Source organism: Pseudorasbora parva, chromosome 14 (genome assembly GCF_024679245.1).
Source record: "Pseudorasbora parva isolate DD20220531a chromosome 14, ASM2467924v1, whole genome shotgun sequence".
Lineage (NCBI taxonomy): Eukaryota > Metazoa > Chordata > Actinopteri > Cypriniformes > Gobionidae > Pseudorasbora > Pseudorasbora parva.
The window spans coordinates 1,287,577-1,301,149 of record NC_090185.1 but is presented as its reverse complement, the minus strand read 5'-3'; the positions used below and the strand labels follow the sequence as shown (position 1 = coordinate 1,301,149).

Here is a 13,573-nt window from a genome sequence, read left to right as displayed (position 1 = left end):
GAATAAACATAAAAGTAATTAATTTTCTTGTTTTTATTCAAAATCTAAATTTGTGAAATGTGCTTGGGACAGTCAACGCCATATGAGCTTTTTCTGGCTTGGCTGAAAATTGTGAAAAAATTAAAGATTAATCCCATGACTGCTCTGTATGTTCATATATAATGTGCACTTTCTGAACAATATCACAACAGTTTTTGACATATTTTTTTAATAATTTATTTAACTTTGACACATTAGACCAAAAAAAAAAAGGCCATGTCAAATTGTCAATCACCCATGTGTGTTGGCTCCACCTAGTGGTCACATTTACAAACACCGTTCACAAATCATTCTCATTCAATCTGCTGAACGAAGTCCGCTCGTTTATTTATATCAATAAACATGTTTTTCAGTCATATTCGTGTCGTAAATTGTGTTTTAATGTGTCCGTGTCCACTCGGGATTTGACCTACATTCGGTAGTTTGATCTAAATAATACACACTAAACACGCGCGGGAACTACACTCGGTCTACGCTTAAAAAACACTCATTTTATTGTTAATAAATGTACAGTTTTAATGTTTGAGCTCATTTCCCGTTTGTAAACAGTGAGAACGCCGGGTGCTTTACATTCGAGTTACAGTCGTCAGGTCCAATCACATGCTGAGGACTGTGAGCCTGGCCAATCAGAAGCTCGATTTTAGTATCATATGCATGTGGTCGTCCAATAGGACGTGAGGAGGGCGGGTTCAGGGGGTTTTGTTTTCTGGCTCGGCAGATGCATATCTTTACACGTTATGATCGCATATTTAATATTAATTAGTTGTCAGTAATTATATTTAATCACACGGATAGTGTTTCTAACGTTTAATTTGTTAAAGTGTGTTAATAAATGTGGCCTGAGGCGATCTGAAGGTGGGCAAACTTTGAGGTGGGTGACTAGTTTTGGTCATAAAAAAGAATTAGGTAAAATATTTAATATTTTATTATTACTACAAGTATTAATTAATGTATACATACGGCAATACAATGCATGATAATCTAAACGTGTTAATTATATTATAATTGTGTATGTTTAGCTCTCGGTCACGTGGTGGTCAACTTCCGTCATATGGATCATAATCTAAATAATATTATTAATTAGACGCGTTAGTTGTGGAGATTTGTCTTAATTAATGCACTGCAGTTGCACGTGTTCCATGCTGATGTCATGTTTTGGATATTTACCATAATAACACAATGTTTTTAACCTTATCATGGCCATGGTTTTTAATATTTACCATGGTAACCCTGTTTTCGACCTAATCATGATGGAAATACCATGTTTTTTCCTACTTTCTTATACCTTGCTATGAACCATATCCTTATGGCAAAACCATGGTGTTTGATATTTACCACGGTAATACCATTTTGGACTTTCTCATTATGGCAACGCCATAATTGAAGTTTTTGAAGTTTACCTAATACACCGTTTTCGACCTTATGATGTAAAAAAAATACCATGGTTTTACCCTGTTATTGACCTTATCGTGATAGAAATGCCATGGGTTTTTACATTTACCATGGTAAAACCCTGTTCTTGACCATATCAGGATGTAAATTGTTTGTTTATGGAAATGGCATGCTTTTTTTTACAGTTACCATGGTAATATCCTGTTTTGATCTCATTATGAAGGAAATGCCATGTTTTTTTACAGTTACCATAGTAATACCATGTTTTGACCTTATCGGGGTGTAATTGACATGTTTTTTTTACAGTTACCATAGTAATACCCTGTTTTTTTACCTTATCGGGGTGTAAATTGCATGTTTTTTTACAGTTACCATGGTAATACTATGTTCTTGATCTTATCGGGTGTAAATTACATGATTTTTTACAGTTACCATGGTAATACTCTGTTTTTGACCTTATTGGGGTGTAAATGCCATGTTTTTTTACAGTTACCATGGTAATACTGTTTTTGACCTTATTGGGGTGTAAATTACATGTTTTTTTTACAGTTACCATGGTAATACTCTGTTTTTGACCTTATTGGGGTGTAAATGCCATGTTTTTTTTTACAGTTACCATGATAATACCATGCTCTTGACATTATCAGAGTGTAAATTACATGTTTGTTTACAGTTACCATGGTAATACTCTGTTTTTGACCTTATTGGGGTGTAAATGCCATGTTTTTTTACAGTTACCATGGTAATACTATGTTCTTGATCTTATCGGGTGTAAATTACATGATTTTTTACAGTTACCATGGTAATACTCTGTTTTTGACCTTATTGGGGTGTAAATGCCATGTTTTTTTACAGTTACCATGGTAATACTGTTTTTGACCTTATTGGGGTGTAAATTACATGTTTTTTTTACAGTTACCATGGTAATACTCTGTTTTTGACCTTATTGGGGTGTAAATGCCATGTTTTTTTTTACAGTTACCATGATAATACCATGCTCTTGACATTATCAGAGTGTAAATTACATGTTTGTTTACAGTTACCATGGTAATACTCTGTTTTTGACCTTATTGGGGTGTAAATGCCATGTTTTTTTACAGTTACCATGGTAATACTATGTTCTTGATCTTATCGGGTGTAAATTACATGATTTTTTACAGTTACCATGGTAATACTCTGTTTTTGACCTTATTGGGGTGTAAATGCCATGTTTTTTTACAGTTACCATGGTAATACTGTTTTTGACCTTATTGGGGTGTAAATTACATGTTTTTTTACAGTTACCATGGTAATACTCTGTTTTTGACCTTATTGGGGTGTAAATGCCATGTTTTTTTTAAAGTTACCATGATAATACCACGCTCTTGACATTATCAGAGTGTAAATTACATGTTTTTTTACAGTTACCATGGTAATACCCTGTTTGTGAGCTCTTGGTGTTTGATTGGTTGTGTTTCAGACGGTGGCCATGAGTCACCGCACCATCCACCTGTTCCGCAAAGGCCTGCGTCTGCATGATAACCCCGTCCTGCTGGGGGCGCTGTGCTCGTCGGCCGCGCTCTTCCCCGTGTTCGTGCTGGATGAGCGTGTGTGTGTGGGTGCGCTACGCTGCCGCTTCATCCTGCAGAGCCTGGAGGATCTGGACAGCCGTCTGCGCGCGCTCGGCTCGCGGCTCTACGTCCTGCGCGGATCCACTTTAGCCGTCCTGGGCGACCTCGTGACCCGCTGGGCCGTCACGCAGATCAGCTACGACACCGAAGTGGAGCCGCATCACGCCCGCGTGGAGCAGGAAATACGAGCGCTAGCGGAGGAGCGCGGGCTACACACACACACGTGTGTATCGCACACGCTGTACGACGTCAGGAGGTGTGCAACACATCAGGGTCACATGATCAAGTCAGGGTCATATAGAGACAGAGCGACACGCGTCATAATCTGAAAGCCACGCCCTCTGGGGGAAAAAAACAACCGTCTCCATTGACAAGAAAACAAATGATGTCTAAAAGCTGATATGTGACGAGGTGTACAGAAAACAAGCTAAAAACACAGGAACAAAAACCCAGAGGTGTTTATAAGCTGTTGACCCCAAAAAACGAGCGTTTAAAGACATAAAAGAGAACGAGACAGAGCGAGACATGTTATATTACACTGAGAACTACGCCTCCTGGAGGGGAAAGTAATCAGAGACAGGATATAAATAATATTTTATATATAATATATAAAACTGACATTTGGATATTTGGCTTAATGTTTACTGCACACGTAGACATACTGAGTGTCAGGATCCCAAAACTGACCTATTCTTCCTGATAAAGCTTCACGTCTTATTGGCTGTGTCCACTTTTATCTCCTAAAATGTTCGTTTTTGGGTTGACAGCTTATAAAAACTTAGTTCTGTGTTTTTTAGCTTGTTTGCTGCGCATCTTGTGTCACATATCAGCTTTTAGACGTTATTTTGTTATTTGTAATAAGTCCGAAATGACAAGATGGCGCCTCACGCAATACAAAGTCAATGGAGAGCGTTGGATTGTTTTCCTCTTTGGTGTGGCCGTGGCCTAAATACGCTCTGTCTCTATGATCGAGTCAGGGTCACATGATCGAGTCAGGGTCACATGATCGAGTCAGGGTCACATGATCGAGTCAGGGTCACATGATCGAGTCAGGGTCACATGATCGAGCGGCCGCCATTAACGCTTGTGTGTCCTTCTCTCCAGGATCATTCAGGCCGCCGGCGGTTCTCCTCCGCTCACCTACAGGAAGTTCCTGCATGTTTTATCCGCTTTGGGCGAGCCTGAGAAACCGTGCCGGGACATCAGCGCCGAGGACTTCCTGTACGGAGTGTGTGTGTGTGTGTGTGTGTGTGTGTGTGTGTGTGTGTGTGTGTGTGTGTGTGTGTGTGTGTGTGTGTGTGTGTGATGGGTAGGTTTAGGGACAGTGTAGGGGGATAGAAAATACAGTTTGTACAGTGTAAAATCCACAAACGTGTGTGTGAAGGAAACGCAGATGGAGAATCATTGACTGATCCCGTGTGTGTGTGTGTGTGTGTGTGCAGGAGATGTCCGACTCCTCCAGATCATCAGCTGGCGTTCGGGGTCCCGTCTCTGGCCGATCTGGGGCTGGAGGTTCAGTCGGCCGTCCTGTGGCCCGGCGGAGAAACACACGCCCTCCAGAGACTCCACACACACTTCCAGAGTCAGGTGCGATCCGCCGGGATTCGGAGCTTCTGATTCGCTCACGGAGTCATGTGGTCCGTCTGCTCTTTGAGAAAGCTGGTGCAACGTTTGCTCAGAAAGGCCTTCATTGACACCAATGTCATTTCCTCTCTCAAGACCCATAAAGGCACTAAAGACGTCGTTACAAAGCCCATCTCACTACAGCGGCTCTACAATCATTGATGAAGAGGCCAGAATAGAGTTAGTGCGCAAAAAACACTAAATAACGACTTGTATAGTGATGGCCGATTTCAGAACAAAGCTTCAAACCGTTATGAGTCAGTGAATCGATTCATGATTCGAACCGTTATGAGTCAGTGAATCGATTCATGATTCAAACCGTTATGAGTCAGTGAATCGAATTATGATTCGAACCGTTATGAGTCAGTGAATCAATTCATGATTCGGATCGCGTGTCAATCTGCTGAAATCACGAGACTCTGGCGATTTTAATAATAAAGTCAAAAATGAATATTAGGGGAAAAACTTAAATGAAAAATAGAAATGTTGGCAACAAGCTGAAATTACAAGAAGTTTAAATTGAAGTAATACAATTACTAAAACTGTAAATAAAAGTGAAAGCTAAATAGAAATATTTATTATTTAATAAATACTATAATAGTATACGGTGAATAATTCTAGACTGATGTGCATAAGAGAACAAAGACTTGAAGTCAGCCTCTGATTGGTTGAGGTGTGTGTGTGCTGTGTGTGCAGGGATGGCTGGCGAGTTTCTCCAAACCGCGGACGGTGCCGAACTCTCTGCTGCCGAGCACAACGGCCCTCAGTCCGTACCTGAGTGTGGGCTGTCTGTCGGCACGCACCTTCTACCGCCGGCTCAGCCGCGTCTACGCTCAGGTACAGCAAAACTCTCTCTAAGAAGAAGACGAAGTAACGGCTATTTACGGCTGTGTGTGGAAGCCCGTTTCCGCCACTAAACACACACATAAAAACAGTAATTGCTATTTTTTTCCCAATTCTAAGATATAAAGTTGGAATTCAGTGATGTAAAGTCGAATTCTGAGATGTAAAGTCGAATTCTGAGATGTAAAGTCGAATTCTGAGATGTAAAGTCGGAATTCAGAGATGTAAAGTCGAATTCTGAGATGTAAAGTTGGAATTCAGAGATGTAAAGTCGAATTCTGAGATGTAAAGTCGAATTCTGAGATGTAAAGTCGAATTCTGAGATGTAAAGTCGAATTCTGAGATGTAAAGTCGGAATTCAGTGATGTAAAGTCGGAATTCTGAGATGTAAAGTCGAATTCTGAGATGTTAAGTCGGAATTCAGGTATGTAAAGTCGGAATTCTGAGATGTAAAGTCGAATTCTGAGATGTTAAGTCGGAATTCAGGTATGTAAAGTCGGAATTCTGAGATGTAAAGTCGAATTCTGAGATGTTAAGTCGGAATTCAGGTATGTAAAGTCGGAATTCAGTGATGTAAAGTCGGAATTCTGAGATGTAAAGTCGGAATTCAGTGATGTAAAGTCGGAATTCTGAGATGTAAAGTCGGAATTCTGAGATGTAAAGTCGAATTCTGAGATGTTAAGTCGGAATTCAGTGATGTAAAGTCGGAATTCTGAGATGTAAAGTCGAATTCAGTGATGTAAAGTCGAATTCTGAGATGTAAAGTCGAATTCTGAGATGTAAAGTCGGAATTCAGTGATGTAAAGTCGGAATTCTGAGATGTAAAGTCGAATTCTGAGATGTAAAGTCTGAATTCTGAGATGTTAAGTCGAGTTCTGAGATGTAAAGTCTGAATTCTGAGATGTAAAGTCGAATTCTGAGATGTTAAGTCGAATTCTGAGATGTTAAGTCGAATTCTGAGATGTAAAGTCGAATTCTGAGATGTAAAGTCGGAATTCAGTGATGTAAAGTCGGAATTCAGTGATGTAAAGTCGGAATTCTGAGATGTAAAGTCGAATTCTGAGATGTTAAGTCGGAATTCAGTGATGTAAAGTCGGAATTCAGTGATGTAAAGTCGGAATTCTGAGATGTAAAGTCGAATTCTGAGATGTAAAGTCGAATTCTGAGATGTAAAGTCGGAATTCAGTGATGTAAAGTTCGGAATTCAGTGATGTAAAGTCGGAATTCAGTGATGTAAAGTCGAATTCTGAGATGTAAAGTCGAATTCTGAGATGTTAAGTCGGAATTCAGTGATGTAAAGTCGGAATTCAGTGATGTAAAGTCGGAATTCAGTGATGTAAAGTCGAATTCTGAGATGTAAAGTCGAATTCTGAGATGTAAAGTCGAATTCTGAGATGTAAAGTCGGAATTCTGAGATGTAAAGTCGGAATTCAGTGATGTAAAGTCGGAATTCAGTGATGTAAAGTCGGAATTCAGTGATGTAAAGTTGAATTCTGAGATGTAAAGTCGAATTCTGAGATGTTAAGTCTGAATTTTAAGATATAACGTCTGAAATCTGAGATATAGTTGGAATTCTGAGATATAAAGTCTGAATTTTAAGATATAACGTCTGAAATCTGATATAAAGTCGGAATTCTCTGATATAAAGTCTGAATTTTGTGGTTTAAAGTCTGAATTCTGAGATATAAAGTCGGAATTCCGAGATATAAAGTCGCATTTACTCTTTTTACTTTTTCATTTAGTGGCAGAAACAGGCTTATGGAGAGAAATGTTTTGGAGTAAAGAGTACAATATTTACCTCTCAGATGTCCGGAGTCCTCCTCTAGAATGATACTGGAGTAAAGTCCCAATCCGTCAGAAGGGCTGAAGTAAATGTTCCTTTGGGCTCGTTCTCCCTCCGCAGGCCAAGAACCATTCGCTGCCGCCCGTGTCTCTTCAGGGCCAGCTTCTGTGGCGGGAGTTCTTCTACACCGTCGCCTCCGCCACGCCAAACTTCACCAAGATGGAGGGAAACCCCATCTGTCTGCAGATCGACTGGTACCACGAGCCCGAGTCTCTGGAGAAATGGAGAACCGTAAGAGAACCCAATCCAGCTTTAAGCCGGTGCACACTGTGTGATTTTGGCCATGATTTGGCCGTCTGAGACAAATTTAGCAAATCCTAAAAGATTCCTCTGATCGTCGGTCTTTGATCGTTTGTTTGACATGTTTACCAGCAGCCGATTAATGCACTGCAAAAAATGCTTTTGTATTTGTGTCTTGTTTCTAGTCTAAATATCGAAATATTCTTACATTAAAGGGTTCCTTCAGCGATTAGCATATGGCTTTGTATCAGCAGAAACCCTGGAGTATATTCTAATGATTGTGCTTTCCCTCATCATATCCCCCTGAGACAAGAGATTTATGCATTTTATTTCTGGAAAAATTCCTCCGATGAAGCAAATATCATCATTTTCGGTCATCTGAGGAATGTTTGTCCAGCGGCTAAAGACTCCAGCCAGCAGAGGGAGCTCTTCTGGCTCTGGTGCGTTTGTGACGCTCCCTCAGCGGCTCACTCTCATTATATTGAACACACACGTTCAGTTCTTAATCGGTGTCTGTTCTCTTACTAACTGAACTGATCTTATGAAAATGAACGTGTTCGCGCTGGGAAAGTGAGAGTGATTCAGTAATCCAGTAGGTGGCTGTGGGAGTGGCCTCACAGGGCAGCGAAGCATTCTGGGAATTGTAGTCTTTCATCCCAATGAGACAAAAATACATGTTCTGTCTTTTCTCAGTCTAGAAGGCACCAAATTCAAAAATAATTTCACATTTCTACTACATTAATGACCCAGTTTAAATACATATTCCTCTTCCCAGCGCTGAAGTACCCCTTTAAGAAACAAGTTTTAGGAAGTCAATATTATTAAGCAAAATAATCTTGTTTTCTGTTTGAATTAAGATTATTTTTCTCACCCCATTGGCAGATTATTTATCTTATTTTAAGCAAAAACTCTCTTCATTTTGAGTTATTTTCCCCAAAACAAGACAATTACTTTTGCTTGTCTAGTAAATACTTCTTGTTTTAAGAATGTTTAGATGTTTGGACTCGAAACAAGACAAAAATACTGAGGAAGAAGAGCTTTTTCTGCAGTTGGAGGCAACATATACAGTATATTGAAAAGCGGCCCAAGGACAGACCCTTGAGGAACCGTGAATTTAGCGTCTTTGCTCTGGGTTTGGTGTGGCGGCAGTAACGCCCTCTGCTGTCCATGTGTGTGTGTGTGTGTGTGTGTGTGTGTGTGTGTGTGTGTGTGTGTGTCTCCTCAGGCCCGGACCGGCTTCCCCTGGATCGACGCCATCATGACCCAGCTGCGGGAGGAAGGCTGGATCCATCACCTGGCTCGGCACGCCGTGGCCTGCTTCCTGACCCGCGGAGACCTGTGGATCAGCTGGGAGGAGGGCATGAAGGTGCTCTGGGTCATTGGGTCTTTGGGGGTGTTTGAGTGTGTGTACAGTTATGGGGGTGTTTGAGTGTGTGTACAGTTATGGGGGTGTTTGAGTGTGTGTACAGGTACTTCATGCGTCTCCGTGTCCGCTCTCAGGTGTTCGAGGAGTTCCTGTTGGACGCGGACTACAGCCTTAACGCCGGTAACTGGATGTGGTTGTCCGCCAGTGCGTTCTTCCACAAATACACCAGGATCTTCTGCCCGGTGCGCTTCGGCCGACGGACCGACCCTCAGGGACAGTATCTGAGGTATGATTACGCTCACTCCATTCAAGACACTTTAATAGTTTGATTTGCCACGCCCACCAGTGTTTAATATTCATGATCTGTGTTCTCTCTCTCTCTGTCACGCCCACTGCTGTTTAATATTCATGATGTTCTGTGTTCGCTCTCTCACGCCCACTGCTGTTTAATATTCATGATGTTCTGTGTTCGCTCTGTCACGCCCACTGCTGTTTAATATTCATGATGTTCTGTGTTCGCTCTGTCACGCCCACTGCTGTTTAATATTCATGATGTTCTGCGTTCGCTCTGTCACGCCCACTGCTTTTTAATATTCATGATGCTCTGCGTTTTGTCACGCCCATTGTTGTTTAATATTCATGATGCTCTGCGTTTTGTCACGCCCACTGTTGTTTAATATTCATGATGTTCTGTGTTCGCTCTGTCACGCTCACCGCTGTTTAATATTCATGATGTTCTGCGTTCGCTCTGTCACGCCCACTGCTGTTTAATATTCATGATGCTCTGCGTTTTGTCACGCCCACTGCTGTTTAATATTCATGATGTTCTGTGTTCGCTCTGTCACGCCCACTGCTGTTTAATATTCATGATGTTCTGTGTTCGCTCTGTCACGCCCACTGCTGTTTAATATTCATGATGTTCTGTGTTCGCTCTGTCACGCCCACTGCTGTTTAATATTCATGATGTTCTGCGTTCGCTCTGTCACGCCCACTGCTGTTTAATATTCATGATGCTCTGCGTTTTGTCACGCCCACTGCTGTTTAATATTCATGACGTTCTGCGTTTTATGTCACGCCCACTGCTGTTTAATATTCCTGATGTTCTGCGTTTTATGTCACGCCCACTGCTGTTTAATATTCCTGATGTTCTGCGTTTTATGTCACGCCCACTGCTGTTTAATATTCCTGATGTTCTGCGTTTTATGTCACGCCCACTGCTGTTTAATATTCCTGATGTTCTGCGTTTTATGTCACGCCCACTGCTGTTTAATATTCCTGATGTTCTGCGTTTTATGTCACGCCCACTGCTGTTTAATATTCCTGATGTTCTGCGTTTTATGTCACGCCCACTGCTGTTTAATATTCCTGATGTTCTGCGTTTTATGTCACGCCCACTGCTGTTTAATATTCCTGATGTTCTGCGTTTTATGTCACGCCCACTGCTGTTTAATATTCCTGATGTTCTGCGTTTTATGTCACGCCCACTGCTGTTTAATATTCCTGATGTTCTGCGTTTTATGTCACGCCCACTGCTGTTTAATATTCCTGATGTTCTGCGTTTTATGTCACGCCCACTGCTGTTTAATATTCCTGATGTTCTGCGTTTTTATGTCACGCCCACTGCTGTTTAATATTCCTGATGTTCTGGTTTTATGTCACACCCACTGCTGTTTAATATTCCTGATGTTCTGCGTTTTATGTCACACCCACTGCTGTTTAATATTCCTGATGTTCTGCGTTTTATGTCACACCCACTGCTGTTTAATATTCCTGATGTTCTGCGTTTTATGTCACGCCCACTGCTGTTTAATATTCCTGATGTTCTGCGTTTTATGTCACGCCCACTGCTGTGTAATGTTCATGACATTCTGTGTTTGATCTGCAGGAAGTACCTGCCCGTGCTGAAGAACTTTCCCTCACAGTATATTTACGAGCCGTGGAAAGCGCCTGAAGACGTCCAGGTCAGCGCCGGCTGCATCATCGGTATGCAGAGACGCTAGATGCTAACTAGCCCATCGTAGCGACTGTCTAAACCGGTTTAGTCATGTTGTGTGTGTGTGCAGGTAAGGACTATCCCTGTCCTATGGTGTGCCACATAGAGGCGAGTCAGAGGAACCTGGCTTTAATGCGTCAGGTGCGCACGGAGCAGCAGAAGACAGCAGAACTCACGCGAGGTAAATAAAAAAAGGCCATAAAATACCATCAGAGTGCCAAAAATACTGACTAGATTTGATCTCCTCGCAGATGTAGCAGATGACCCGATGGAGGCGGGGCTTAAGCGTGAGCTGCAGGAGGAGGAGGAGCTTTTAGAGGGGGCGGAGCCATGCAGCAAATCGAAGCGTGTTAGTGGCAGTGCTGATCATAAGTCCCGGCCCTCTGGCTGGCCGCCAGAGGTCACATGACTGAAGCTGACGCTGCATGATGTCACACATAATTTGAACTCTGTCAATCAAACATACGTGTTTGAACTGGTGTGTTTTTCTCTGTTCATGAGGGAATCACGAGCTCAATTATGAAACTTGAAAGCCTTTCTGATGCACGTTTGTTTGTCGTCATTAATTATCAGGCCTATGCTATGCAAAATATCAAATAAATCGTATTGAAATGAGCTTTGGATTTATTCATGTTCAGAGTTTTTTTTCAGATACAGTCAGACATTACCTGTAAATAAATATGAATCATTTTAGCTTGTAATTAAGTTTTCTACAAAAAATATATATATTTATAGTTTAAGATTTATAATAATCAGATTACACAAATAAACTACTGGAGTTCAATCTTCAACATTAAATATCTTATGTTCTGTGGTTTTGAAATAGCGAATCCTACTATGGCGAAGGCGGAGCTCATGAATATTAATAAGGTCGTGCTGACGTTCCTTGTTTATTTTTAGGGAGCGTCCAATCACGTAACACGATTAATATTCATAAAGCGAGCTCTCGAATCAATACGCCTCATTTTTGTCCAATCAGGTAGGAGTACTGCGCGAGCGTCCCGTTACGTCATTAATATTCATGAGCCAGGCCTTCGGCGCGTGCATTCGCATCCTGGATTGAGCGCCACGTCGCCACAGCGGAGTCTTCCAGCACACACACACTCACACACACACACAAACCTACCCATCACACACACACGGATGAGTTCTGCGCGTCTGGAGAGGAATGCGGTGAATAACCTGCACGATCATGGTGAAGGTGAGGAGAAAATCTGCATCTCATTTCATATGATAAACACTTTATTAAAAAGGAACTTTTGCCGTTTTCTTTGGCGCGATTGTGCATCTTCAGAAATATAATTTAAAGTCGCATTTGAGAGAAAAATCCCCAGGAAAGATTGAAGTTTACTTCAGTTATTAGTGTAATATTTTCAGAATGTCGTGGTTACTTTATATTGTTAATTTCACTTTTATTTTGGTTAATTTTTTCTTTACTTGTGCATTAAAAACAATTGATTAATTAGGAAACATTAATTATTTCTGCCTGCGGTGTGTGTGTGTGTGTGTGTGTGTGTGTAGAGTGTGAACGCAGCGGTTTCGTCCCGGAATGAGACACATGAAGGAGAGGAACACACTGATCCCAGTCCACCCGCAGGTACTGCCATAATAATCCATAACTCATAATCACTCGATCAATATCTGCAGAATAGCATCGACACAGCCCGTCTCCATATGGACCAGCGAACACATTTACATAATTTATGCGCATATTTATGTAATATTTACTGACATTATTTACTTTAATCAAGAGACATTTTTACACTTGAGTATAATTTTAGCTTACTTCTGGGGATCACCTAACTGACACACACACACACACACACACACACACACACACACACACACACTAACTAACAGACACAAGCACTTACACACACACACAATAACTAACAGACACAAGCACTTACACACACACACTAACTAACAGTCACACACACTAAATAACAGACAGGCGCACTTACACACACACACACACACACACACACACACACACACAATAACAGACAGACGCACTTACACCCACACACACACACACACATATGCACTTACACACACTCCATAAATAATAAAACACACAAACTTTCACACACACACATACTCGCTCTCTCAAACACTCTCACGCACACACAACCTTTTTACACACACATTCACACTCTCACACACAGTCACATACAGACGCACTCTCTCACACACACCCACACACACAAACTCTCACACACACTTACATACACACGCACTCTCTCTCACACAAACTTTCACAGACACACATTCACACATACTCTCTCTCAAACACTCTCACACGCACACAAACTTTTTACACACACATTCACACTCACATACAGATGCACTCTCTCACACTCACACACTTACATACACACACAAACTTTCTCTCACATAAACTTTCACAGACACACATTCACAAACACTCTCTCAGACACTCACACACACACACACAAACTCTCTGTCACACACAAACTTACACACACTCTCTCACACTCACACACCAATACACACGCTCTCTCTTTCTCTCACACTCACACACACACACACACAAACTCTCTCTCACGCACACACACACACACACACACACAAACTCTGTCTCTCTCACACACACACACAAA

General features: G+C 41.5%; 2 protein-coding genes across 3 annotated transcripts in view; both read left to right on the top strand.

Annotated features, from left to right (window-relative positions):
* The first annotated feature begins 732 nt into the window (after window positions 1-732).
* Window positions 733-11,565, top strand: cry4 (cryptochrome circadian regulator 4). The gene is made up of 11 exons (XM_067415168.1): window positions 733-910; window positions 2,891-3,297; window positions 4,146-4,262; window positions 4,484-4,628; window positions 5,361-5,501; window positions 7,411-7,581; window positions 8,816-8,956; window positions 9,091-9,242; window positions 10,842-10,939; window positions 11,020-11,130; window positions 11,201-11,565. The coding sequence occupies exons 2-11, from the start codon at window positions 2,900-2,902 to the stop codon at window positions 11,356-11,358; spliced, it is 1,632 nt and encodes a 543-aa protein (XP_067271269.1). The 5' UTR covers window positions 733-910; window positions 2,891-2,899; the 3' UTR covers window positions 11,359-11,565.
* A 177-nt stretch (window positions 11,566-11,742) lies between these two features.
* Window positions 11,743-13,573, top strand: part of zgc:153675 (uncharacterized protein LOC768179 homolog) — a 3,519-nt gene continuing 1,688 nt past the window's right edge. The window contains exons 1-2 of one of the 2 annotated variants that reach the window (XM_067415180.1): window positions 11,743-12,150; window positions 12,471-12,546. In XM_067415180.1, the coding sequence (XP_067271281.1) occupies window positions 12,142-12,150; window positions 12,471-12,546 (85 nt within the window). In that variant the 5' untranslated portion in view covers window positions 11,743-12,141. The remainder of the gene's footprint in view (window positions 12,151-12,470; window positions 12,547-13,573) is intronic. The other variant, XM_067415179.1, reaches the window with a different exon arrangement.

Bases quoted from the DNA above. Each gene is read 5' to 3' on its own strand.
- cry4 (XM_067415168.1), top strand. From the start codon at position 2,900: ATGAGTCACCGCACCATCCACCTGTTCCGCAAAGGCCTGCGTCTGCAT. The intron at 5,502-7,410 runs GTACAGCAAAAC...CTCCCTCCGCAG, and splicing joins TCAGCCGCGTCTACGCTCAG to GCCAAGAACCATTCGCTGCC. The intron at 9,243-10,841 runs GTATGATTACGC...TTTGATCTGCAG, and splicing joins CCTCAGGGACAGTATCTGAG to GAAGTACCTGCCCGTGCTGA.